The sequence below is a fragment of the Sturnira hondurensis genome, unplaced genomic scaffold, assembly GCF_014824575.4.
Source record: "Sturnira hondurensis isolate 20B ecotype Veracruz unplaced genomic scaffold, ASM1482457v3 Scaffold0006413, whole genome shotgun sequence".
NCBI lineage: Eukaryota > Metazoa > Chordata > Mammalia > Chiroptera > Phyllostomidae > Sturnira > Sturnira hondurensis.
The window spans coordinates 51,285,103-51,308,821 of NW_028079044.1; the positions used below are offsets into that span (position 1 = coordinate 51,285,103).

Below are 23,719 nucleotides of genomic sequence, written 5' to 3' on the forward strand. Positions count from 1 at the left end.
TTTCCCAGACACGGGCGGTAGGCCCACTTCGTGGAGGAGGCGGGCCCTTCTGCGGGGCTGCCTCAGCGCACAGGTGGTGGAGGGGCGATGAGGGGGCCTGAAAGTGTGGGGGCAGGGACTGGAAGGGCATTTCTCTCCGGAGGGGGATCCCTAGGAAAGGAGTGGAGCGGGGTTGCTGCCCCCGCCCCGGGAGAGTTGAGAGGACAGAGACAGGGGCACAAGTCTGAACAATCGCCACGACCACCATGGAGCCCGGTGTGGCGGCCCGGTAGGGACTCATCATCACAGCCACCCATGTGGCTGGGCAGCGAGCCGCCGGTGCCGAGTCACAGGCATGGGCCCGGCACCCTGCTCAGCCTCAGGGACCCACAGACACCTCAGACACAGGGTCCCCAGCTCCTTGCCGCTCAGGTCTGTCTGAGCAAAGGCCAGACCACGGAGTAAGAGTGGAGGGGACGCAGCCGCTGGACATCGGACAAGTCTGTGAACTCCCGAACGGAGAAAGCACTCCTGGGAGGGTCGGGGACAAGTCCCGGGAGAAGCCGGACCCGGTCTGAATAGAACAGACCCCCAAGACGTGAAACAGAATCGGCCAAAATAGGAGGGGCTGTGTGGGACACCAGGGGCTTCAGAAAGTGCAACACAAGAGCAAAAGAAATCAGACTGCACAACACAAAAGTACGGGCCACAGCCCACAGAGGACAATAACTTAGAACGTCTCGGTGAAGGGCAGGACCCGTGCTGGAAACCTGCTTCTCCAGGGCTCCCTGGCGACGGCGGGGGTTGGGGGTGGGCTCCAGGGGGTCTGAAGTCACCTGGCCGAGCCCGTACCACCTCCCTCTACTTACGTCCTGACCTGCTGGTCCCTGGGGGCCAGGGAACCCAGGTAAGCCTCGAGGTCCCTGAGGAGAAAGAAGAGGAGACGCCCGCTACGGCGGAAGCTGAAGGCAGCCTCGCCCCTTAACCACAGCTGTTTCTCCCCGTGTCAGTCACGGGGGGTCTGACTCATCCCACTCAGAGTGTACTCATGTCCCCACACTCGTGGGTGGACGTGGAAATGCGCCCAGAGAACACACTGGGAGCCTTGAGTGGAAGGGACAGTGACACAGGGACCCAGGCCTGGGCTCCAGCCCTAGCTGACCCTCCGTGTCCTGGATGGAGAACCGGCCCCGGGGAAGTCAACCTGGCGACGGCCCAGCACAGTGCCCAGCACTTGGGCGACAGTTGTGTGTGCCTGTGCTGACCAGCCAGGGCTGCCCCGCTGGTCCTGAGGACAAACGTTTGCTGGGGGCCCTCCCGTGGCAGCTTCTGCACCAAGTCCACCCAACCTCCCCACGGGCTAAGGCTCCGGCCACGCCCTCCTTCAAGCCCAGCTCTGTGGTTGGAGGTGATGAGGCCAGGATTCTAGGGGAGCACCTCCAGCAATTTGATGAATCCATTAAACCATGGCCATCCTGCAATGCAGAGATGCTCCAAGCAAAGCCAGGCACAGCAGCCAGAATGCAGTGTGACCCCTGCCTCCACTGCCCCCCACAGGTCACTGCTTCCTGGGGAGAGTCCCGTGCACCTTAGCCCTGGCTGCTCCCACCTGAAACTGCTTTGATCAGAGCAGAGTCCCTCCCACTGAAACCCAGCCCCTTATTTAAATCACACTGTACCAGCGGTCCTTTGTCTCCTGGGGGTCCGGCGGGGCCCTGGAACACAACAAACAGTAAGTAGGCAAAGCAGGGACCAGGCACTCCCTGGAACACACTGTGGTGGCTGTTTCTTTTCTTTTCTTTTTTTTTTCAATTTTTTTATTTAATTATTTTTCAAGTACAGTTTTCTATCTATTACTCCCATCCCATCCCACCCCCGTGCTCCCCCACTCCCTCCCATTTCCACCCTTCTCAGTTGTTGTCCATGTATCCTTTATATAGGTTCCTCTAAATCCCCCCCTTATTTCCCCTGAAATTCCCTCCTCTCTCCCCTCTGGTCACTGTCAGCCTGTTCTCTCTTTCAGTGTCTTTGGTTATATTTTGCTTGCTTGTTTGTTTTGTTGTTTAGCTTCCTGTTAGAGGTGAGATCATATGGTATTTGTCCTTCAACACCTGGCTTATTTCACTCAGCATAATGCTTTCCAGTTCCATCCATGTTGTTGCAAAAGGTAGGAGCTCCTTCTTTCTTTCTGCAGCATAAAATTCCATTGTGTATATGTACCATAGTTTTTTGATCCATTCATTTACTGACGGGCACCTAGGTTGCTTCCAACTCTTGGCTATTGTAAACTGTGCTGCTATGAACATTGGGGTGCTGTGGTGGCTGTTTCTAAGCCCTGCCTTTAATGGAGGAGAGGAGGCGTGAACTTCCTCCCACCTTCAAGCCAGACTGTCGGTGTCAGAGAAGGGCCACCTGTTCTCTTCCTGCTCGGACTTGGCCCGGGCACAGGGCAGGCCCAGAGGTCCTGGGAGTCAGCTCCCCGGGGAGCAAGCAGCCTCCAACCAGGGACCAGCAGGGGCCGTCCAACACGCAGCCCTGCTGCCCCTCTCACAGGGCAACTCTCTACTGCCCCCATGTCCCAGGGGCGTGAGGGGATGAGCCCCTGTGGCCACAGCAGAAACCGCCCATTAATTCCTCCCCCTTCTCAGTGCTGATTCCTGAGAGCACTTCCCACATGCCCTCCTCGCCTTGGACTGAGGGACACTGGCCTGGACGGAGCACTCAGCCAGGGCTCACAGTTCCACAGGGGAGGCGTGGCCCAGGCACAGACCACTTGGCAAACGGCAGTTCTCCTGGGAAGGGGCAACCGTGTCCCTGGGGGACTCACACCTGTCTTCACCTTCTGCACACACCTGCCCCAAACCCTCCTCCCAGATGTCCAGACTGTCGGGAGCATAGGCTCGTGGCCAAAGGCAGGAATTACAAAAACACAGTAAGGTTTCGCCCACCACGGGAGCGCTCCCCGAGGAAAGTGGAGGAGACACACCACACAGCTGACGGCCGGCCTCTGGGCTGGAAGCTGCCAGTTACGTCCCAGGTAGGGTCACTTAGGGCAACGGCACCTGAGTGTGAGGTGCGGTGGGTGGGGCAGTGACTGTGTCCACCTCTGCCACTGGGCTTTCTGACCAAAGGCTTAGTCCCGTGAATGCTCAGGGGAGCACCTGGGACAGGCAGAGGCCTGCTAAGTGATGACAGAGGCGGCTGGCACCCAGGTCACAGCTCCCAGGGTCACTTAAGGTCAGTTTCTGTCCTAAGGGCCAACTCCCAGGACTCGGAGCCCTCAGGGCAGCAGACTGGCCCCGTGAGAAGCAGGCCGTTCCACGTGGGAAAGTCTGAACTCCCGTGTTCGTTCCCTGCGTGTCGTTCCCTCCAATTACCAAAGGAGTGAAAAGAGAGCCCTGGGCAAAGAGGAGGTCGGTGTAACAGAGCAGAGGGTTGTGTTCCTCAGAAATTCTAGCTGAGAACTTCTGCTAAGACAGACTAAAACTAGACCTTCCCGAGAGATCCCATATGCCCTCTCCCATTTGGGAAATCCCAGAGCCCGGGCCCTCCCCACCACTTCAAATGAGTCCCCCTGTCGAGGGTGGGGCAGAAGGAAGGAGTCGTCCCCAGTGGGGGGTGAGGCGGGATTGGGCACCACAGAAGTCCAGGGGGATTCGAGCCCCAGACCAGCTCTGGGATCGAAGGTGACCACGGACAGAGAAAAGGGGGTTATTTTTGGTTTTACAAGCGATACTGTGGCTACTCGTGCATTAGATTTCCTTTCGGATTCTTGGGGGGATAAGTGCAGAATGCCTTTGTTTCCATTACTTCTGGGCGTGGTCGGCATTTCTGGAAAGCGAAACCAAGCAAAGACAGGTCACGCGCTCGTCTGCCCGGCTGTGCTCGGGTTCCATTTAATAGGAGTCAGGTCAGACTGTGCACCTGGGCGAAGGTGACGAGGACGACAGCAGTGGGTGGTCCGGATCTGATGAGGCTCAGCAGCGGCATTCGCAAAGGACTGGGCATTTGAGCCTCTTCTAAGTACCAGTGAGACAGGAGCCACAGACTCCGAGTTCATGTCTCCCCCCAGAGCCGTATATTGAGACCCAATCTCCAGGGTGTTTGGAGGCGGGGGCTTTGGGCACTCCCGATGGGAATCCGTCAGGAGCCCCCTCCCATCCACGATGTGAGGACACAGCAGAGACCACCATGTGGGGACCAGGAAGAGGGCCACAGACACTGAACCTGCCGGGCCCCTGACCTTGGCCTCCAGCCTCCGGAAATGTGAGAAACCAGTGCCTGCTGTTTACAAGCACTCAGGCTGGTGTTTTTGTTACAGCAGCCCAGATGAACTAAAGCAGCCTGACCGTCGAGAAAAAGCAAATGCCAGTGAAGGTGATGAATAAGGTACTGGGTGTCTGCAAAGGAGAGACCCAACAGGAGGACGTAACCCCAAACCCCAGGACTGCAAACAGGCCTGGACTTCCGAAGGCCCTCACCCAGGTCATCATCCAGTTACCAGGTGGGGGGGGGGGGCTGCGAAGGGAAGAATCAGAAGCAATGGCACAAGATACAGGAGACCAAATTCTCAATGTCCACTCTCTGTGCAAATGATTGTCTAAATTTCGACTCCAGAGGTACCAGCTTTGAAGGAAGGAATGTCCTATCTCTAGAGGGGCGCAGGCTGGCGGAAGATACTGACAGCAATCTTCAGCAGGGACAGGGGTCTGGATTGGTCTCTATGACCCCTTACGACTCAAAGATCTTACCATCGCGAGAGCCACCACCTGCAGGGACTCCACGGACTCACACTAGCCGACTGATGAGTGTTATTCATCAAAGCACTGATTTGGAGGCTATATTCACACCTTTCCTGATTGTACGTCAGTTCTCACCTGCGCACTAGCTGGGGTGGGGGGGTCATGAACACACTTTTGTGGGAGACATGGGAAAGCATGCTATCGCTCCCCCCCCCCACCCTGCCCCAGCAGATTCAGGGCCACTGGCTGTGGCTCCGTTTTCTCAAACCTTGTCCAGAGTCTTTGTCTGAAGTGAGTTTTGTTCTCTCCTCTTCCAAGCAGAGGGGACAGGGCAGGTCTTGGTCCCCACAAAGGCCTAAACCCTGCTTTAGTCACAGGACTGGTGCCCACCCCTCCCTGAGGCTGGTTGGGAAGGCNACCACCTGCAGGGACTCCGCGGACTCACACTAGCCGACTGATGAGTGTTATTCATCAAAGCACTGATTTGGAGGCTGTATTCACACCTTTCCTGATTGTACGTCAGTTCTCACCTGCGCACTAGCTGGGGTGGGGGGGGTCATGAACACACTTTTGCCGGAGACATGGGAAAGCATGCTATCGCTCCCCCCGCACCCTGCCCCAGCAGATTCAGGGCCACTGGCTGTGGCTCAGTTTTCTCAAACCTTGTCCAGAGTCTTTGTCTGAAGTGAGTTTTGTTCTCTCCTCTTCCAAGCAGAGGGGACAGGGCAGGTCTTGGTCCCCACAAAGGCCTAAACCCTGCTTTAGTCACAGGACTGGTGCCCACCCCTCCCTGAGGCTGGTTGGGAAGGCTCGTCTCCACAGGTGGGCCCAGGGCACACCCGGGGGCCAGCAGAGACAGACCAGGCAGCCCCAGGGCAAAGGAGTGATAGCGGAATCGGGACTCACAGGAGGGCCAGCGAGTCCGATGCCGGGGTCGCCACGGCTGCCAGGAGAACCAGGGATCCCAGGCGCGCCTCGGTCCCCCTGGAAAGAGAAAAATAACATCAACGGCTTGGCTCCCCGAAGGCAGGGCCCGGGTTCCAGGGAATCGTGCTCTTCTTGCTGCCCCGACTGGCTCCTCAGCGGGCCCCTCCCAGTCCCTGGAGAGCTCACCCAAGTAGCTCACTGTCCCACCCAGGCTAACAGGCCTGGCCTCAGCCACCAAGGGCCATCCTGCACCTTCCAGGCCGACTAACCACGCCCATGGCTCCAAACGCCATTACAACACTGACCCCCGCCACGTGACCACAGCACCCAAGTTTCCTGGGCTTCCTCCAGAGCTCACCATGTCCCTACCCTTCCCACCCCCCAGACGGGACCCCGCACCCCCATTTCAGCTCAGTTCCCATGTCACCACTGAATCAACTCATCAGTTCAGCCATAACCTCCTCAGAATCTCTCTGTGGTGGGTCACGCTCCCAGGGGGTGGGAGGGGCGAGGTGTGTGAGATGGGACGTTTGGCTTCAAGTTTGGTGGTTAAAAGACTGTGAGTCTCAGTTTGGACTTCAACACTGATAAACTGTCACCCTAAGGGTGTGACAAGTCCCTTGATCCGCAGCTGCTTTATCACGGGAGCTGCCGTGTGTGTGTGTCAACAGTTGTCCCACACAGTAAAGGAAACTGTGCACGCGGAGGGCCCCACCTGGCACCCGGCCCAGCACCCAGCCCAGCACCCAGCCCAGCACCCAGCCGCAGCGCCGGGGGCGGGGGGGGCAGCGGTGGCCCTGGGTGTCACTTTTCCCACGTGCCTGCCATCCTGGACTTGGGTGGGAAGAGAGAGAAAGGCAAGAAATTGCATTTGCCTTTTCTGGGAGAAGGAAACCAAGGCGATCGTGCCTTTGTGTTCACAAGTTCAAAGCCCCAGTGGGCAGCGACCCCCAGCTGTTCTGACTCAGGTTTCTTATGGGCCTCAGTCACCCCATTTTCTCAGGGGTGGACACGGAGTCTGGGGCATCGATACGAACGCAGTTGCTCAGGAGTGCTGCCTCTCACACCGGGGAGCATTGCACGCGCAGAGAGTGTGCACGTCGCTACCCTCCCACATTCCATCAGACACTGCATCGCAAACACACAGGGCCCCAGCGCCTCTGTGCAACAGAGCGAGACCCTGAATTAGGGCAGCCGGCTCGCTGCACCGACCTGACACCCGAGGGCAGGCGACCTTGTTCCAGCCCTTTCACACCTCTGGGCAGAGCCGATCTGTGTGATAAGGGACAGCACCTCGGGTGCCATCAGGAAGAGCCAAGGACAGCCGAGGAGACGGCAAATGCAGCCAGCTGCTCAGGTAGGCCTGACGCCACTGGGCAGCACATTGCTTTGGTAAGTTTTCGGGTTTTAAGCTTTGAAAAACCCCGTTAACAATTGATCCTCCAGGCCCATGGTGGGGGCGGGCACACCCCCTGAGAAGGACAGTGCCCCTGGCCTCTGCCCAGGCCCCTCTTGACATTCGCTTCATCGTCCCAGCTGGCACCTGCTGTGCCTTTGGAAAGCCGTGGGGTGACTGATTCTGGGAAATACAAGCTGCTTGGAGTGCTGGGAACTCTGATTTGTATGCGGGGGAGACAGGGAGCGGGGAGTCAAGACATGAGGCAAATACGGGGAAGTGCAGTGAGCTCAGAGTGAACGTGCTCGGCATGGTCCCCATCACCAGCTTACGGCCACCGGGGGAAGATTGGGCAGAAAGAGCTCCCACTGGCGGTCGGAGACTCTAGGTCCAGTTCACACAGTGTCCTGCTGGTCCTGGGACCTTGAGTAAGTCCCATAACTTGTCCGTACCTTAGGACCCTCATCCATTAGAATCAGAAAGAACGTTCTCCCAAACTCCCATGCATCCCACTCAGAAAGACTCACTTGAAGAACCAGAGACTCTCTAACATCGGGTATCACAGGCGTATCAGCCTCATTTTACCAGCAGACCTAGAACACGAAGTGAACCAACCAAACGTAGAAGTCCGTGCCCATCTGCACCCTGACTCCGCTCTACAAGCTAAGCCACACCAGCCACTACTCCTGCGTCCTTCTTAGCCGTTGACCCCTGCGTCCCGCACAGGCCATGCCCCTGCTGAGGGAACGGGCTCCCACTGCACTCTGAGCTCCCCAGCCCCTGCCCGTCCACTAGACGGCCCCGACCATCCCACTGCCTTAAGCCTCTGCCGTCCGTCCGCTAGGCCCTCTGGCTGACATCCGTGCACATCTTCATTAACCCCGTCACGCTGCCCTCCCATGGTGCCTGCCTGACCACCTGCTGCAGTGTGAGCTTCTCGAAAGCAGAGACCACCCAGTCCCTCCTTCACCCATGAAGCCACCGAACACGGGCCAGACACTAGCGGGAATCAGACCCCGTGCTGGAGGACGCGACCACCGAGGCACACAGAGGGGACCACGGGGGCTCACAGTGAAATCCTCTTAATGGGAAAGTTTCAACTCCCTGGAAGATGGAAAAGACACCTAGAACATTTATTTGGTCAAAAAGATCAAAAGTTCTCAGGAGATGGAATCACGAAGTGGCCTGAAAGATGGCAGAAGGTAGCGGAACGATGCCGCGACTACATTGTCCAATGAAGGTATTGGAGGATGTGAAAAATGTGTCTTATTGTTACTTCAAAATCAAACGAACTTTTTGGCCAACCCAATACCAGGTCTCCCTCCCAGTGCACCCACAGCACCCATGGCACCCACAGCGTGTTCGGATGGACATGCACCTTGGTCCCAAGAGGCCCGGGTAATCCAGGTGGTCCTCGGAGTCCCTGGGGGAGTGAAAGACACAAGGATGGTCACGGAACCCTGAGTGAGCGCTTCCTCACCCACCACGGGCCAGCTAGGCATGCCCTGTGCTGTAGGGGCCGGGGCAGATGTCCCGGAGGCCCCCGTGGCCTTGCTGTGCAAAGGAAACCACCTGTTTTGGAGCCAGGAGGCCTGAGTGAGAACCCTGACTGCCTCCTACCGCCTCGGTGGGGCCTCGGGCAAAACCCTGGGTCTCACACTTCCCTTTCCCATCTACGGTCCTTATTCCACGGGCCCCGCCAGCTGGGGCAGGGCCTGCTCCCAGGTCAGACCCCTCTGACTACAAAGCCGAGTCTCTCCCCCGTTTCCCACGGGGCCCAGATCAGGGGGACCTGGAGGGTTTCACAAACACCACTTCACACGTGGCCCAGGAAGCCCCGCCTCTGCGTGCACACCATGCCTGGCCCAAGCTGTGGACAGGTCCACTCATCAGTCTCCGGAGCATCTCAACGTCAGACACCAGTCCAGCTCTGCGTCCCCAGCAGATGGCCCTGAGCCTGACCCAGGTCTCCTGCCCCGCTGGCCTGCAGTGCACCAGAGGCCTCTGTTCCCCGCCCCTCCCCCCACACCCTTTCCCAACCAGCCCCATTTCATCAGCCATGGCTCACTGTCTGCAGAGTCTGGCCCGTGCATCTTTTCTCCCCTTTTCCTTTTCTCCATCTGACCTGGCTGCCCTGGATATAGCCCCCAGCACCCGACTCACCGGCTCTCCATCCTTCCCTGATCCGGGGGGCCCAGGGGGCCCGGGGGTGCCAGGATCCCCACGGGGGCCAGCTGGCCCTGGGCCTCCTCCTTCCCCAGCCGCTCCCTGGAAAGGAACGAGGACAGTTTCCAGCATTGATGACATGCAGAAGGCCAGCCTTTCGGTGGCGGCCCAGCCTGAAGTGGGTGGATGCACTTTCTGATGGTTTGTAACAGGTGGTCCTGTGCCCCCCCCCAATTCATAGGCTGAAGTCTGACTGAGAAATAGGGTCTAATTCGTTAAGTTAGGGTGAGGTGGTAGCGAAGCAGGCGGCCCGTAGCCCACCGTGAACTGGCGTCCTCATAAGAAGGGGGCACATTTGGACACAGACATGCATAGAGGAAGACACTGTGAGGACACAGGGACCATGAGCCAAGGAGAGAGGCTGGAAGAGAGCCTGTGCTCTCTACCCTCTGGGAACCAGCCACGCTGACGCCCTGATGTAGGACGCCCAGACACAGAGAGGGTGGCGAGGTCGCACGGAAGGCGGGCAGCCAGTGCGCCATCCTCTGCTGGGACTGCCTTTGAACACTCACATAGCCTGGGGCCCAGGAACGAGAAGGACATTGTGGTTTCTAGTCCTGCCTTCCTCCTGGTGCCGGCCCCCCAGGGGCGCCTCCTCCTCCTCCAGGCAGCCCTCCATTCCTGCTAGGACCCTAGCGGGGATAGAACTCTCACTTCCTCACCCGGCTGTTTTCTTCGGGTTCTGATGGGGGAGCTGGGTTCCTTGCCACAGGCAAACGCCCACCCCTTCTGACCACAAAGCCACGCGGGAGGGGCAGCTCCAGCTGTGCAACACCCGGTGGGACTCCGGAGGCTGCAGGGGCTGCTTCTCCCTGGCAGGGCCCCCGTGGGCCTCAGTGAGGACCCGAAGGTCTCCAGCAGTCCCCAGTGGAGAGCGGGGAGGTGGGGGTGAGCAAGCAGGGGCAAAGCCAGGGAGGGGGGATGAACACTGACTCCAAGCCTAGGGCGGGATCTACTTTCCCCAAGCACGGTCCAGGGCGGGGAGGGGGGTTGCTAGCCACTGGACACACCCGGAGAAAGACCCACCCTGGTGGCAGGGATTTGCAGCACTCTGAGCAGCCTGGCCTTGGCCCTCAGCCTGGGCTCCTGCTCAGCCAAGCCCAGGTGTCTGGCTCCCTCTAGAGGTGGACAGTGCTAACTGCGCACGGATTTCCTCATCTGCTCAGTGCATTAGTCTTCAAAAAACCTCCATCGTTTTGGCCACCCCTTCTCTGGAGTCAGTGCCCTTTTTATTATATGCCCAGAATGGAGCGCAATCCTTCAAACTCAGGTGGTCTGATTGAGCCAGAGCAGGTGGCCAGGATTTTTCCCTCCCATTTGACCTGGGTGCTCCACCTGCATCACTGCAGTCTAAGACAGTATTGTCTTCCTGTCAAAAATCAATCAATGAATAATAGCCCCTGCCTCACTTAAGGGATGTCACTGAGCTCGTATGCTCCCCAGTCCCAAGACGCTCCCCACAGACCGGCTGATCATCACCTCCACGATCAATTGTTTCCTTAGACTCTGAGTGTTTAGAACAGAGCCTTCTTGCCAGAATGCAAATATTTACATATAGTCTAGTTAAATTTTGCCCAAACAGCAAAGATAAGATGGTCACTCCCGAGCAGAAGGAAAGCGCGTTAAGAAGCTCAGACACCTGTGAGCTAGGGGGTGGGTGGGGGCTCTGCGGGTGATCCATCGGAAGCTGGGGGGTCCCTGGGACACCTGTCCGTGAGTGTGAGATGCGCTGACCCGGGAGATGAGGGCAGCGGACCTCCACCGCCCACCTCACGGCTCTGCGGGGCCCTAGGAGCCCATCGGTCCGTGGGGAATCCCTGCAGCCCGAGATGAGCTGGCTACTGCTCTACGTGACAGAGGCAGCACTCCAAGTGCACGGAGGCCGCCTGGCGTCAGGGTGTCCCCCCACACCGCCCACTGACATTGAGGGCGGTCTGTGTTGCAGGGGAGGGTCCCTGCCCTGGGCTGGCGTGACTTCAGCAGAGTCCCTGGCCTGTCCCTCCAGCTGCAGGACAGCCGCGGTCTCAGAGACGCCTCCTGAAGTGGAGCTCACACACAGAGAGTGGGGCTGCAAAAGCCGTGGGCTCTTTCCTTCGGCCCCTGGGGTACTGGTGTTTGGGGGACCCTGTGTCTCCCTTCTTCCTAGTGAGTAAAGCCTGTTCTTGAGGCGTGGGACGCGCTAACTGCTCGCCACAGTGCGCACGTCACTGAAGAAGTGGAGTCCGTGTTAGACGGGCCTGGCCAACAAGCTGGGAGGTGAGGGGCCAACCGAGGGACCTCAGGGCCCCACATCTGTCACACGGGGACCCCTGGGGCTCCAGGTCTGATGCGAGGGGGATGGAAGACGGCCGCAGGGCCTGCTCTCGCCATCCTCGGGGAGGCCCTGGGTCCCGGGCCCCAGCCAGGCCCGAGCAGCGCGGGCTCACTGTCCGTGTTTCTCAGAGACAGACCCGCGGCTGGGGCTCAGGGACCCCACTGTGTCTTACCTTCTCGCCTCGCTCCCCATCTCTCCCGGGGGAGCCTCTGATCCCTGGGGGGCCCTGAAGAAAGAAAGGTTATCGGTGTGCTGGTCGCCAGAGAGGGGTGACCAGGTCCCTCTTCAGTCAATGACTACAGCTCTGTCCCCTCTCATCCCCCTCCCTAACTGGACTTCCCCAGAGGCCTGGAGCTGCACCTTCCACTTCACCCCCCCCCCCCACTGCCCCACCACATCTGCCTGCCCTGGCCAGTGCACACCCACACACAGCAGAGCTCTCCACAAGCACGGGACTGCCTGACACTAGGCCCCAGCTGTGGCTCCCAGGGGACAAGGCAGGGCCTGGCTCAGAGGGGACCCAGGGAGGACAAGGCTGGCTGAGAATGGGGGCTTGGCAGAAACCTGCTCCAGCTGTGCAAACACTTGCCCAGGTCACCCCCGAGACAAGGCTCAAGGGCTCGTGTCCCAGGGACACACATGGGGACCCAGGGACGGAGCCAGGGGAGGGCAGCAGGAGCCAACGTGGGACACACACTCATAGGGGCTCCAGCGGGCGAGCGACTGGCATCATCGCCCCTCAGTCGGGGTTGCCCCTGCTGGAGCCAGTGGCCACGTGTCACATGGCTGGACGGTGTGGTCTCTAAGACCCAGAGGAAACCCTCAGGCAAAGGACTGCCCCCTTCTGGGAGTTGGTGGCTCTGCTGAAGCGTGGGGTGGGTGGCGTGACACGACCCGGGCAAGGCTCCAGCACCATCTACAGCAGCCACGAACCCCCTGTGCCTCAGTTTCCTCCTGTGTACTCCCAGGGCGGTGAGGACCCCATGAGTCAGCCCCTGAGAAGTGCTCAGAGCAAGGCCTGGCCCGTCAAACACCCGTAAACAGCTGCGATTATTATCCACAAAGGCTGGTGGCCAAATGGGACTGACCCATCTACTGGGGAAGCACAATTCACCGCGGCCTCGAGAAGGTGCTGCCGGGTGTTTCATTGCTCAGAGGTCGAAATCGATGTCCTTTCGCAGACACCTTGGGGCCCACACACAGGGGCAGGACCTTGGCGTGTGTCGGACACGAAACATGAGCCGGACCACCCGCTCCACTACGAAGACGAAAAGGTCGAGGCCTCAAGGAGGGGCCCCAGCCCCACCCCTGCTTACTCACCGCACTTCCTGGGGGGCCGCTGGGACCGGGAGGACCTGCAGGTCCAGGAGCACCCTGTTCAGAAGCAGAAGTTCAGACAGCCCGATGGACTGGGACAGGAGTGACCCCGGTCTCTCGCGAAACCCGCCTCGTACTCACATCCCCGAGGTTTGCCGGGACCGGGTCTAACCTGAAACTGCCCCCCGAGGGTGAGATGGACCCCTCCTGTGGGGCTTCAACCAGCCAGGCCTGGAGGAGCAAGATCCTGGCAGGGAGGTGGGGGGCAGGAGGGCGGGACTCCAGAAGGTTCCTCGGGGCAGGGAGGTGTGTGTGTGTGTTCATGTGTGTGCATGAGTTGGCTGTGACTGGCGAATCAGGGGATGGTCCCGGAGGAAAGGGACTTGAACTGGACTCTGCGGGCTGGGAAGACCCCACGGAAGATGTGGTGAGCCGCCACAGCAGGAGCGCAGGGGGCCTGTGCGCGAGGGCGGGTCTGTGTGTGCGCTCTTGGCTGCCTCTGCCTGTCGGGAGCTTACACACGCATGTGCATCACAGAACGCGTGTGTGCAGTGTGCAGGTGAGCACACCCCTGAGTCACACCTGTCTGTGAGGGGGCGTGTGTGTCTGTGTGCATCCCTGGGTGGACAGATGAGGTGGGGGTCATGCAGCCCCACCCAGACTGTCTCTCCCGGTCTTTGCTGCCCAAACATTCCCCGACCTGGCCCGCCCCTCCCCTCACGGGTGGCCGGCACTTCCTTCCGTCCTTCTTCCCAGTTACCCAGAGCTGTGAGCCAAGGTCCCCTCTGTGTGACCCCACCCAAGGAGGCAGGCAGGGCGGGACTCACGGGGCTTCCAGCCGTCCCAGGCCCCCCACGTGCTCCTTCCTGTCCCTTGGCGCCCTGCACGGGAGACAAAAGGGGGAGGTGTGACATCAGAGGCAACACTGTCCTCGACCCCCTGCAGGGACTCCCAGGGACACCTGCTCATCAGAGCCGAAGATTTAAACAGGAAACCCCCAAAGCCCCTTCTCCCAGCCGTCTGTGGGTGCACATGCTTCCTTCCACCCTCTCCGCCCCAGACGGACACAGGCGTCCACAGAGCACCTTGTCTTCACGTGACAGAGCCTCAGAAGGACATGTGGCCCCGGCACATGGCCAGCCAGGGGCCCTGGGGCCTGAGTCCAGGCAGGTCACTCCCACCAGAACTGCCCAGAAAACCCAAATGCGGCCTCAGGAACAGGGGGCTGAGACACCAAAGCCAGGAACAAGGACCACAGGATACAAATGCTGGCATAGATGGGGGTCACTGGTCTGCGCTGGGAGGGAGGGAGGGAGGGGGTCCCTGCCTTTGAAAGGCCTGGAGGAGCCAGGGACCAGCTGAGCCCTGACTGAGCACACGAGCCTCAGGGCATGGAGTCGGGGAAGGACGGCAGTGTGACCTGCGCATTAGTGACAGAACAAGGACATTAGGGGTCCCGGGCAGGGCCCACCCAGGGGGGCTGTGTGCTGGGGACTCTGGGTGGGACTCCCACCCAGTGCTGGGCTGAACGTCCCAGTAGGACCCAGGCCAGCGCCCTCTGGTGGACGTTTCCAAAATGGCAGACCAGCAGTACCAGCAGGGCCAGGGGCACAGAGGGACAGAAGGGTGTGTGGCCATCTCTATGCCTGGGGCCAGAGGGCAGAGCGAGGGCTTTCTTACCGGCAGTCCCGTGAGGCCTGGAGGCCCTGGCTCTCCAGGATGGCCCTGTGGTCCCTGCAATGAGACATGCCATCCGTGAGCAAGGTTGTCACCCTTGTCCTGTGTGGACAGGGCAGGGCAAGGACATGCACCGTGGGTAGAAGATCCACAGGCAAGGACTCGTCCTTGGGGCCCTGAGGGAGGAGGAAGGGGCCACATTCGGCTCAGCTGGGCTCCTGGGGGTGGACAGTGCAGTTCAGACCTGCCGCAGCTCGGCCTTTGAGTGTCCTGTCTCCAGGCACGGGGTGCAGGGCGCGGGGTGCAGGTTGCGGGGCACTCACCGGCTCCCCAGGTGCGCCGCTGTCACCCTTCTCTCCTTTCAGTCCTTGTTCTCCCTGTGGGCGGAGAAGCACCAGGTAGAGCAGACCTGCCCTGCCCACCCACGGGCCTGGGCACAGGACCCCTCCAGCCCTCTAGACGCACCCAATGCACCACCCACTGAAGGTGGTTCCCTCCCACCCCACTCAGACTCGGGTCGATTCTCACTGGCCCTTCAGATCTAAGGTCAGGAGTGGCTGCTTCCAGATCACCGAGCCCCACACGGGGCCGAGCCCTCCTGCCACAGACAGGCACAGCTGTGGAGCAGGTTTGCCTGTACAGGCGTGACTCATTTCTACCCCCTGCAGCCCAGAGCCTGGCAAGCGCATCGTGGATGAAAAATGATGCAAAGAAAGCAGAGGGGACCCAGGAAGGGTCTGGAAGACTGGTTCTAGCATCTGGGTTCAGGAGCCCGGATGTCTGGTCAAGTTTTCGTGGGTGGAGAGGCGGCACAGACAGGCGCCCCGATGTCTCCTCTCTCGAACGGGTAGATCTGGAGACCCCGTCCCAGACGTCCTGCCAGCATCCTCCCTGAGCTACTTGCTGGCCCCCAGGGCCGTCGCAGGGCCCTGGGCTGCTTCCCTCTCTCTGCGTGTCTTCTGGCACCTGCTTGGGTCCACCACACGGAGTGGGACCCAGCTCCATGAGACGGCGCCTTCCTGCAGAGTGTGCCATGGCCCGGGCACAAGGCAGCTGTTCCAGACCCGAGCTCCGTCCTCCGTGTAGCGACTCAGCTCCCAACACTGGGCTCAGAGCAGCACTGGGGCTCCAGTGCCCTGGGACACCCATGCCCTTATTTCCCGCCTGTGTTCCTCCTAGAAAGTCCCCCGTGGCGGGGACCGTGGAACTCCGCGGTTCTCAAGTCACTGGCAAAACAATCCATAAAGACGAGTGTTCACAGGACCACTTCAGCTGAGGAGCTGGGAGAAGTCTGCCAGGGACTGCAGGTGGCAGGGGGACAGGCTCAAGACCTGTGAGGGGCCAGGCCGGAGGCGGGACCCTGGGGACTCACAGGCGAGATGCTCAGCCACCTCCATCCTGGACCTGGAGTTGGGAGCAGGGCCGTCCGCACCAGTGGCCCAGGACGCCCTGCCAGATGTTGACTGGGTGCCCGAGCAGGCCTGGCTTCCCTCCTCGCCCCATCCCCACCCACCAGGGTGTCAGCTGAGGCTAACTCCCTCTCAGGCTTCACGTCACGCCTCCAGGCTCAGCGTTGGCCTGGAGTCCTGGCAGACACCTGGCAGGCCCCGGGTTGGGCAGGCTGCCAGAGCCTCCCCAGGTGGCTGTTGCTGAGCCTCCACTGGCCCGCAGGTGACCAAGCCCCTCAGGATCCTCAGCTGTGATTTCTCCAAGTCAGAGGCCAAGGGATGGGTCCCTTCGTCTCTCTGACATCTCCACACCTGCGCGCACCACCCAGTGGCCCCCACTAGGCTGCCGAGGACAGAAGGCCTCCCCAGGGGCAGTCCCCAGCCGTCCCAGGAGCCTCCCCACTCTGCAGTCGGGAGCTCCTGCCCAGCCCTCCTCCCTCTGTCTATTCCCCAGGTGCACACCTGAGAGGAGCAGACACACATCCACAGAGCGCTTTCCGAACCATCCACACACCACCACAAACACGGTTACCGTGGCGACGAGGTGGTCCCAGAGAGATCCAGGCAATAATCCCCTCCTCCACACCCACAGACTCAGTTGCTTTGCATCTGGGGATCGCTTCCTGTCCTGCAAAGCTCAGGCCCCACAGAAAGCTGTCCTGCCCAGGACTCAATGGGCAGCCCAGGCAGGTCCTGCGCCTCCCGAAGAAATGCCTCCGAAGCCGTCTCCCACGGAGCGGCGTCTTTACAGACAGGCCGGACATGGACAGGCTGGACTCGGAGGCTTGTGTGGCACTTGAGGGGCTCAGCAGGGGTCCGAGGGAGGGACACCAGAGCATGACTGGCAGGCAGTGTGGGGGTGCAGGCGGCCCCGGAAGAGGGCGCTGATGGAGGGGCAGTGCAGCAAGCAGCTGCCCCGAGGTCAGCCCTGCACCTCAGCGGCAGGTGGGGACCTCGGGGGCCTTCTGGCTGACAGCTCCGTCTCGGTTTCCATCTCCATGGCAGGCCCCCTGCAGCTGCTTGGCTTCCGAGCCACAGGCTCACCATGGGTGCAGTGGGCTCATCCTTGGGGTGGTGCGAACGACACCCGCACTGTGCGGCCTTGGTAGAGACACTGACGCTGTGCCCCTGTGAGTCCTCCTTCTCAGGGAGGGGCCAGAGCCCCCAGAGCGGGTCCTTCCATCAGGCATGCCCCGGCCCACTGGCCCAGTGGGTCCCTCCTCCTCACGCCTCACTTTCCACCTGGGAACCAGCCCCGGGTCCCATCTGCTCCCGCCACGGCTGCAGCATGGGCTCCATCGCGCCTGCTCGCTTCTCTTCCTCCATAGACGGGATTCTTCTCAGTTTTTCACGTCGTATGTTCTTAATTGAAACCCCACAGGAACAGGGTTCTTCATCTAAGGCACTCAGCAGGGTGTNAGACACTGACGCTGTGCCCCTGTGAGTCCTCCTTTTCAGGGAGGGGCCAGAGCCCCCAGAGCGGGTCCTTCCATCAGGCATGCCCCGGCCCACTGGCCCAGTGGGTCCCTCCTCCTCACGCCTCACTTTCCACCTGGGAACCCGCCCCGGGTCCCATCTGCTCCCGCCACGGCTGCAGCACGGGCTCCATCACGCCTGCTCGCTTCTCAGTTTTTCACGTCGTATGTTCTTAATTGAAACCCCACAGGAACAGGGTTCTCCATCCAAGGCACTCAGCAGGGTGTGTCCCAGAGCAGGGACCCCAAGCAGAAGAGCCGTGTCCACTGTGAGCACCAAGCGCACACGCGGGGGCTGCTCCCAGGACCCCTCTCTGCCCCCATCTCGGCCGCAGGAGCGTGAGGAGACCGGGGGATGCTGGTTCTCGCAGAGCCCCCGGCGGACAGAGGAGGGAGCACCTAGAGGCTGCAGCAGGTCAGCGGGCTCCCCACCATGCGTCTGTCTCTACAGGCAGGCACACTTCCCCACTACCTGACGCACTGAGGAGGCCGGCTCTGCCCCGTCCCCTAAACGGCCTCTCTGAGACCTGGGTCCCCGTCACTGCTGACACCCCAGGCCAGTGCCACACTCTGCCTGTTCATTTCCTGCCACCTCACATGATTCTGTCCCCCAAACCACCGGCGGCTCTGTGTGCAGGGAAGCAGTGCACTCGACCCAGGAGGGTCTGCCCTGGGCCCCAAAACTGCGGCCTGCGCCCGAGGCCTGCACCCCTCTAGCTGCCAGGGTCAGCGACCAGCACAGAGGGCAGAGAGTCAGGACCAAGCCGAGATCCGGCCCCCGGAGCACCTGGGGGTGTCACATGTCGGGGCACGGAGCAGCCCCAAGGGGCGGCTCTGCTCACCGGCGTTCCGGGTACGGGGTGAACAGGGACGCCTGAGAGGGAACCACAAAGACGAGAAAGGTGTGAATTCACCTCAAACAGCTGCCTCTGGGGGGGTTGCCACGTGAAATACAGCCTGGCTTCTCCTTCAGTGGCCGTTTGGACGGAGTGACATCTGCTAAATGCCCCGAGTGTTAGGTAAGGCCGGGAAGTACAGTGGTTAGACGAGGAACCCTGGAGTCACTGCCACCTAAAAACTGTGTGACCACGGACATCTGCCAGCTTCTCCACCCTCATCCATAACAGGGGGGTGAGGCAGTCTTCCCTAGGGAGGGGTGGGGCCGAAGTCCCTGCTTGTCACAGAGCTGTGCCCGGCCTCGCCCCCACCATGTCCATTCACCAGCAGCATCTCTCACAGTGACGCAGCTGCCCAGGACTCCAGGGTGAGCGGCTCCGCAAACTCTATCTGGGCAGAGGAAGCCCCCCAGACTGACCCCGGCAGGCCCTCCCACTTCACCCCATCCGGGCTGTGCGGGCCACGTCTTCTCCAGACTCCAGGTTTCTGCTTACCCTCCCAGGGACACCCTCCCAGGGACACCCTCCCAGGGACACCCTCCCTGGGACACCCCCTTTATCTGACTAGCTAGGGTCCGGCCTCCAGGGCCCATCTGAAAGTGCTGTCTTCAAAGACACCCCTTCCCCTCCACCAGGTCCCTGTCCCTCTCCCCAGTGCACCCTGTCCTTTTTCATGGCGGCGTTGGAGATAATTTGCAAAGTGTGCTCATCTGACCCCCCTCGTCTGACCCCCAAGGCTGCTCTCTGACCCGGCTGTCGGTTCCGCCGAGTCTGCAAGCTGCCACACCTGGCTCACTGCAGGTGCTCAGGGAGCCAGCAAAGTGAACGGCCCGAAGGACGTCCTGGATTCCCGAAGACACGAGGAATGCATAAGGCAAGGGGAACAAGAACTCCCCTACCCCCTGCCCTCCGGGGGTCGAATCCCAGTCTCCTTTCTAGGCAAGGCCACTGTGTTCCGTTCAACAAGCTTTCGGACCGTTTTCTGGGCATCCGCACACCGTTACCAACGGATGGAAATATGTCGCCTTGCACGAGAGCCACACACGTAACAAGAGTAAGCACACCGGATTCACGGCTGTATGCGCAGGTTAACTCACCCGCCCTTCACACCAGCCCGAGGCCAGAGCGTACTCTCACCCTGCTTGATGGGCAAGGACGGTGGAGAGCAGGTCAGCAGCTCCAGGACGTCCCTACGGCTTGGGGCTCTGCAGCAAGGACTGGCTGTGGGCCCGGGCTCCTCCCCTTCTCTCACACACACGATTCAGAGATGGGCTCCCGGTTCAGTGCTCTCAAACGCTGGTGTCTCTCCGGTGCTATGTCTCTCTGGTGCTACAGCACGCACATGCATGTTCATTTTTATAGAACAGGGTTTCCGCAGCATGGACAGTCTGTGGCTGACCCAATCCCGAACTCCTGGTCGCGCAGCCTGCCTGTCACTTCTCCTTGGGAGCAGCTGCACGGCCCACACACCCCACACGAGCTCTCCAGGTGCACACGACGCAGATGGAGACGGGTGGCTCCACTATCGGGTGGACCCTTCGCCGCATGTCGGCACTAAGTGACTTCTCAGACAAGCTGAACCGCCCACCGAACGCTGCGCTCATCTCCCTGGGTTCTCGGCAGCATTACTGTCATCAGTCTTAGGCGAAACCGGTGTGGTCAGTCCTGACTCTAACATGGACACACCTGTGGGACGGCTGAGCCTCGCTGAGACAGGTGTGTGTGGGAGGGGGGGAGGTGGCCGAGCATTGGAATAACGCCCCACAAAACCATACAGTGAGGTAGGTCCCTGGTCACACAGCGTGCCCAGCAGCACCCCATCTTTAGGCCTCCACGTGGCGACAGCTCCCTGGTCTGGCGGGCACCCGGCCAGTCCCTGCCCCCCCGCCCCCCCCCGTCAGGCCCAGCACTGCAGCCACAATGCCCCACTCCCCTGGGGTCAGCTGTTCGGGACACCCAGGCTGGGGAGAAACGCTCACATGAAAACAACCCACACGGGGCCCCCACACTTCTGCCAAGGTTCACTACTAGTAAGCACTCATGTACGAGGCTCGGTCCTGTGCCCCGGCACAGTTTCAGTGCACTCTCACTGCTGGTGTGTAAGATGGCTGGATGTAACAGGCACCGTTTTAACGGAGGAAACTGAGTCCTGAGAAAGAAGGGATGGATCTGAGACCACAGTGCTGGCAGGTGAGAGAGCCGTGGCTCAAACCCACTTTTTCTCTGACTCCAAAGCCTAAGTTCCCGCTCACGACTCAACCCTGACTCACACGCCTGCCTTCCTACCGGCCAGTGGGGGCCAGGGGTCAGGATCGGGGCTCGTGGTTGTAGGTCTCACCCTGGGCCAGCCACGAACTGCTTCCGGACTCTGGACCTCAGTTTCACCAGGTAATGAGGGGCACGTGTTCTCAGGGACTGGCCGACATTCTGACCCACGGTGACGTGCTGGGTGGGTGCTCGAAATCAGTAAACATGGGCCGTCCTGAGAGAAGCTTACAGCCTGCATTTTGGATTCTGAAACCTAGGAATCTGGCTGGCTGCTGACAGACTCTGTGACATGCGTGTTGACAACTAAGTGGTGTGTGTGGGAAGGGGGTGCCCTGACGCCTGAGGCGTTGAAAGGAGAGAGGGTTGGGAGCAGAAGGACTTACGGCACTGGGCGATCCAGGGGGGCCCATGGGACCAGCTTCGCCCTGGATGAGGGAACGAAAAGCATGTCACCAGCGATCCCGCAGACTCTGCCTGCCCGTGGGCCCCGTCCCTGGGCAGCAGAATCTCCCGCTCTGCGCCTGCCTGGGTGGATGGACGGACAGATGCCCATTATAAAGTGTCAGACATGTAAAAGGCTCATGCTTGAGAAGTATCCATGCTGATGTGATCCGCTGATCGCTTCCATCACCTTCGCCCCACCCAGCACCGCAGCTGCACACGGCTCCCTAGAGGCCCCCGGGCCCTGCCCCACCCCCCTCGAAGGGGACGGGCTGTTCTCAGGGGCCTAAGGGGGCAGCAGCGCATTCCTGTAAATGATACAGGCCTGACCCTCCGGAGCTGGAAACCCAGCTCCACCAGTTGCTGCAATATTTTACCTCTGGGCTCCTTTTCCTCCTTGCCAAACACTAAAAACAGTGCACTCGGCTCTCAGCACTGGTGGGGACCGAGATCACCTTCCGCAGGCCCCAGGGAGGAGGACACCGCCCTCACGCTGGCCCTGAGAAGAGGTGACCTCGGGGCTACTGCGCAAGCACGGCCCCCAAACCTGTCCTTTCACCTGTGCGACAAAGGTGTCAGGACGCAGGTGTCTCTGCCCAGGTTTAGGCCTATTGCAGACCCTTGCACGTGGGGATTAGTGAACAAGTGAGCGAATAGAGTGGGCTTAGCGAGGCACGAGGCTGCCCTCAGGGCACAGCTGCACAACAAAAAAGTGGTCACTCTATCGTTTTCTATCGCTATTTCTACTGCCCCATGGTGTTTCATTCCCGGTGCTGGCTTCCAAGGCCCCACACACTAACTCAGCGGCTGTCTATCAAAGGCGTGTGGCACAGACACCTCCATGCCCAGCCCACGGGTGAGGAAACCGAGGCAGTGACCCCCAGCCACCAGCCCGGGGTCACACAGCCGGCCAGTGGCGGAGCCTAGCCTGGCCCCCCGGACCCAAGCCCTAATTTCCACACGGCACTGCCCTGCAGGAGCTCCCAGAACCTGAAGCAGGAAAAAACACCCCACGGCGCAGTCTGCAGAGTGGTTGGGGTCCAACCGACTCCCTCCCCACACCACAGACCCTGCTGAACCCATCTCATCTAAGCCAGCTGACCCTGCATTAAAAAGTGCAAAGGGTCCCAGCTGAGCGCTTCCTTCCCAACACAGGGCGCAGGGCACAGACAACAGGGGGGTCGGAGGAGGGCGTGTCTCCAGCCCAGAGGCCGTAAGTAAAGCTGCCTTTCCGGGCAGAGCAGCCTTCTCCCCAGCACAAGGGGGTCAGGGCAGGACCTGTGGCGGGTGGGGGTAGGGGGGCGGGGAGACCCTGGTGACTCTGACTCAGAGAAGGAGGCCTGGCTGCAGAAGGGCCTGTGGGTCTGGAGTTAGAGTGACCGGCTGAGGTTCAGTCCCAGGTCCCCCAGGAGCCGTCCCAGGGAGCAGGATCTGACCAGCTCCCCAAGATGCCAGGGGCTTCCCTGCGCACCTGGGCGGCAGGGATGGCGCTGAGGGCAAGGCACAGTCGCAAGGTTGCTCCAAGGCCTTATTTTGCGCACTTGAACCAGAACCGGCTATGACTGCCTATTTCTCTGGGGGAAAGAGAGGTGGGTCAGACCCTTTGGGAGCTCAAGTGCAATTCCGCTCCGACCTTGACAATTCTGCCAAAGCAATAAAGGGGTTTTGTGGTCTCCCTGAGTCCTTTGCATCCTGGAAATGAGTTTCTCAACTGAAAACTGCGTTTCTGAGAAGCCCCTGAGAGCAGGGGACCTGCGTGGCATCCACGCAAACTCTTTCCTTTCCACTCTCTATATGGACCGCGGGCCCCTCAGCCCCAGAGCAAGAAGGGGGTGGGGAAAGGCCCTCCTGGAGCTGAGGAAGACCAGGGCAAAGGAGAGCTGGAGGGGAAGGGCACACACCTGGGGAGATGGAGGGACCTGTGTGGGTGCTGTGCCAGAGGGGGGGACACAGGGCCCCTCGGTGGGCCGTTACTGTCCTGGCTGCCAGCCAAGGCCCAGGGTGGCCAGAGAGCACGCTCAGAGCCATGGCTGGCAGAGCCACCAGGGTCAGGACCCAGGCCAACACTCTGCCTCCAAGGACAGGCCCCAGCCCTCCCCACTACCGCGGGGAGCTCCCTGCACAGGAAGGGGCATGGCCACTGCGGTCACTGATGGCACCTCCTACCTTTTCACCGCGGTCACCTTTCTGTCCCGGGAGGCCCAGTTCACCTTTTGCTCCCTGTGGCAAAGGTAAAGCGAGAGAGCGTTGGAACCCAGCTGTGGAAGACACTGCCTAGTTCAGGAAGGACCCCAGGACCCTGGAGAGACCCTTCCGTCTCTGTGACCTGCCCTTGCCCCTCAGCACGCTACAGGTGACGCTGCACTCAGGGACGCCCAGTCAGTAAGTGTGAAGCACCTCGCTCTCCAATGGGCACCTGACAGACCACGCCCCCCACCCCGTCTGACCCTTGTCGTCTGAAGAGGCTGCACCCTTCCCACAGCCGTCTCTCAGTCACTGTCCTCTGATCTAGTTCATGGAGCAGAGGGGCCTGATCCTTTCCTCCCCCATAAACGCTGGGGAGAACCCCCTGATCCCTGCCCACCATTGCCCATCCCCCTGTGCACCAAGACT

At 60.6% G+C, this 23,719-nt stretch overlaps 1 protein-coding gene across 1 annotated transcript in view; it reads right to left on the reverse strand.

The window, feature by feature from the left end:
• Window positions 1-23,719, reverse strand: part of COL22A1 (collagen type XXII alpha 1 chain) — a 176,173-nt gene that overhangs the window by 48,502 nt on the left and 103,952 nt on the right. Inside the window, exons 30-41 of the mRNA XM_037048599.1 lie at window positions 23,273-23,326; window positions 21,049-21,090; window positions 14,902-14,955; window positions 14,582-14,635; window positions 13,729-13,782; window positions 12,905-12,958; window positions 11,757-11,810; window positions 9,208-9,312; window positions 8,423-8,467; window positions 5,628-5,705; window positions 1,659-1,694; window positions 849-902 (exon numbers count right to left, since the gene is read on the reverse strand). Coding sequence (XP_036904494.1) covers window positions 849-902; window positions 1,659-1,694; window positions 5,628-5,705; window positions 8,423-8,467; window positions 9,208-9,312; window positions 11,757-11,810; window positions 12,905-12,958; window positions 13,729-13,782; window positions 14,582-14,635; window positions 14,902-14,955; window positions 21,049-21,090; window positions 23,273-23,326 — 684 coding nt within the window. The remainder of the gene's footprint in view (window positions 1-848; window positions 903-1,658; window positions 1,695-5,627; window positions 5,706-8,422; window positions 8,468-9,207; window positions 9,313-11,756; window positions 11,811-12,904; window positions 12,959-13,728; window positions 13,783-14,581; window positions 14,636-14,901; window positions 14,956-21,048; window positions 21,091-23,272; window positions 23,327-23,719) is intronic.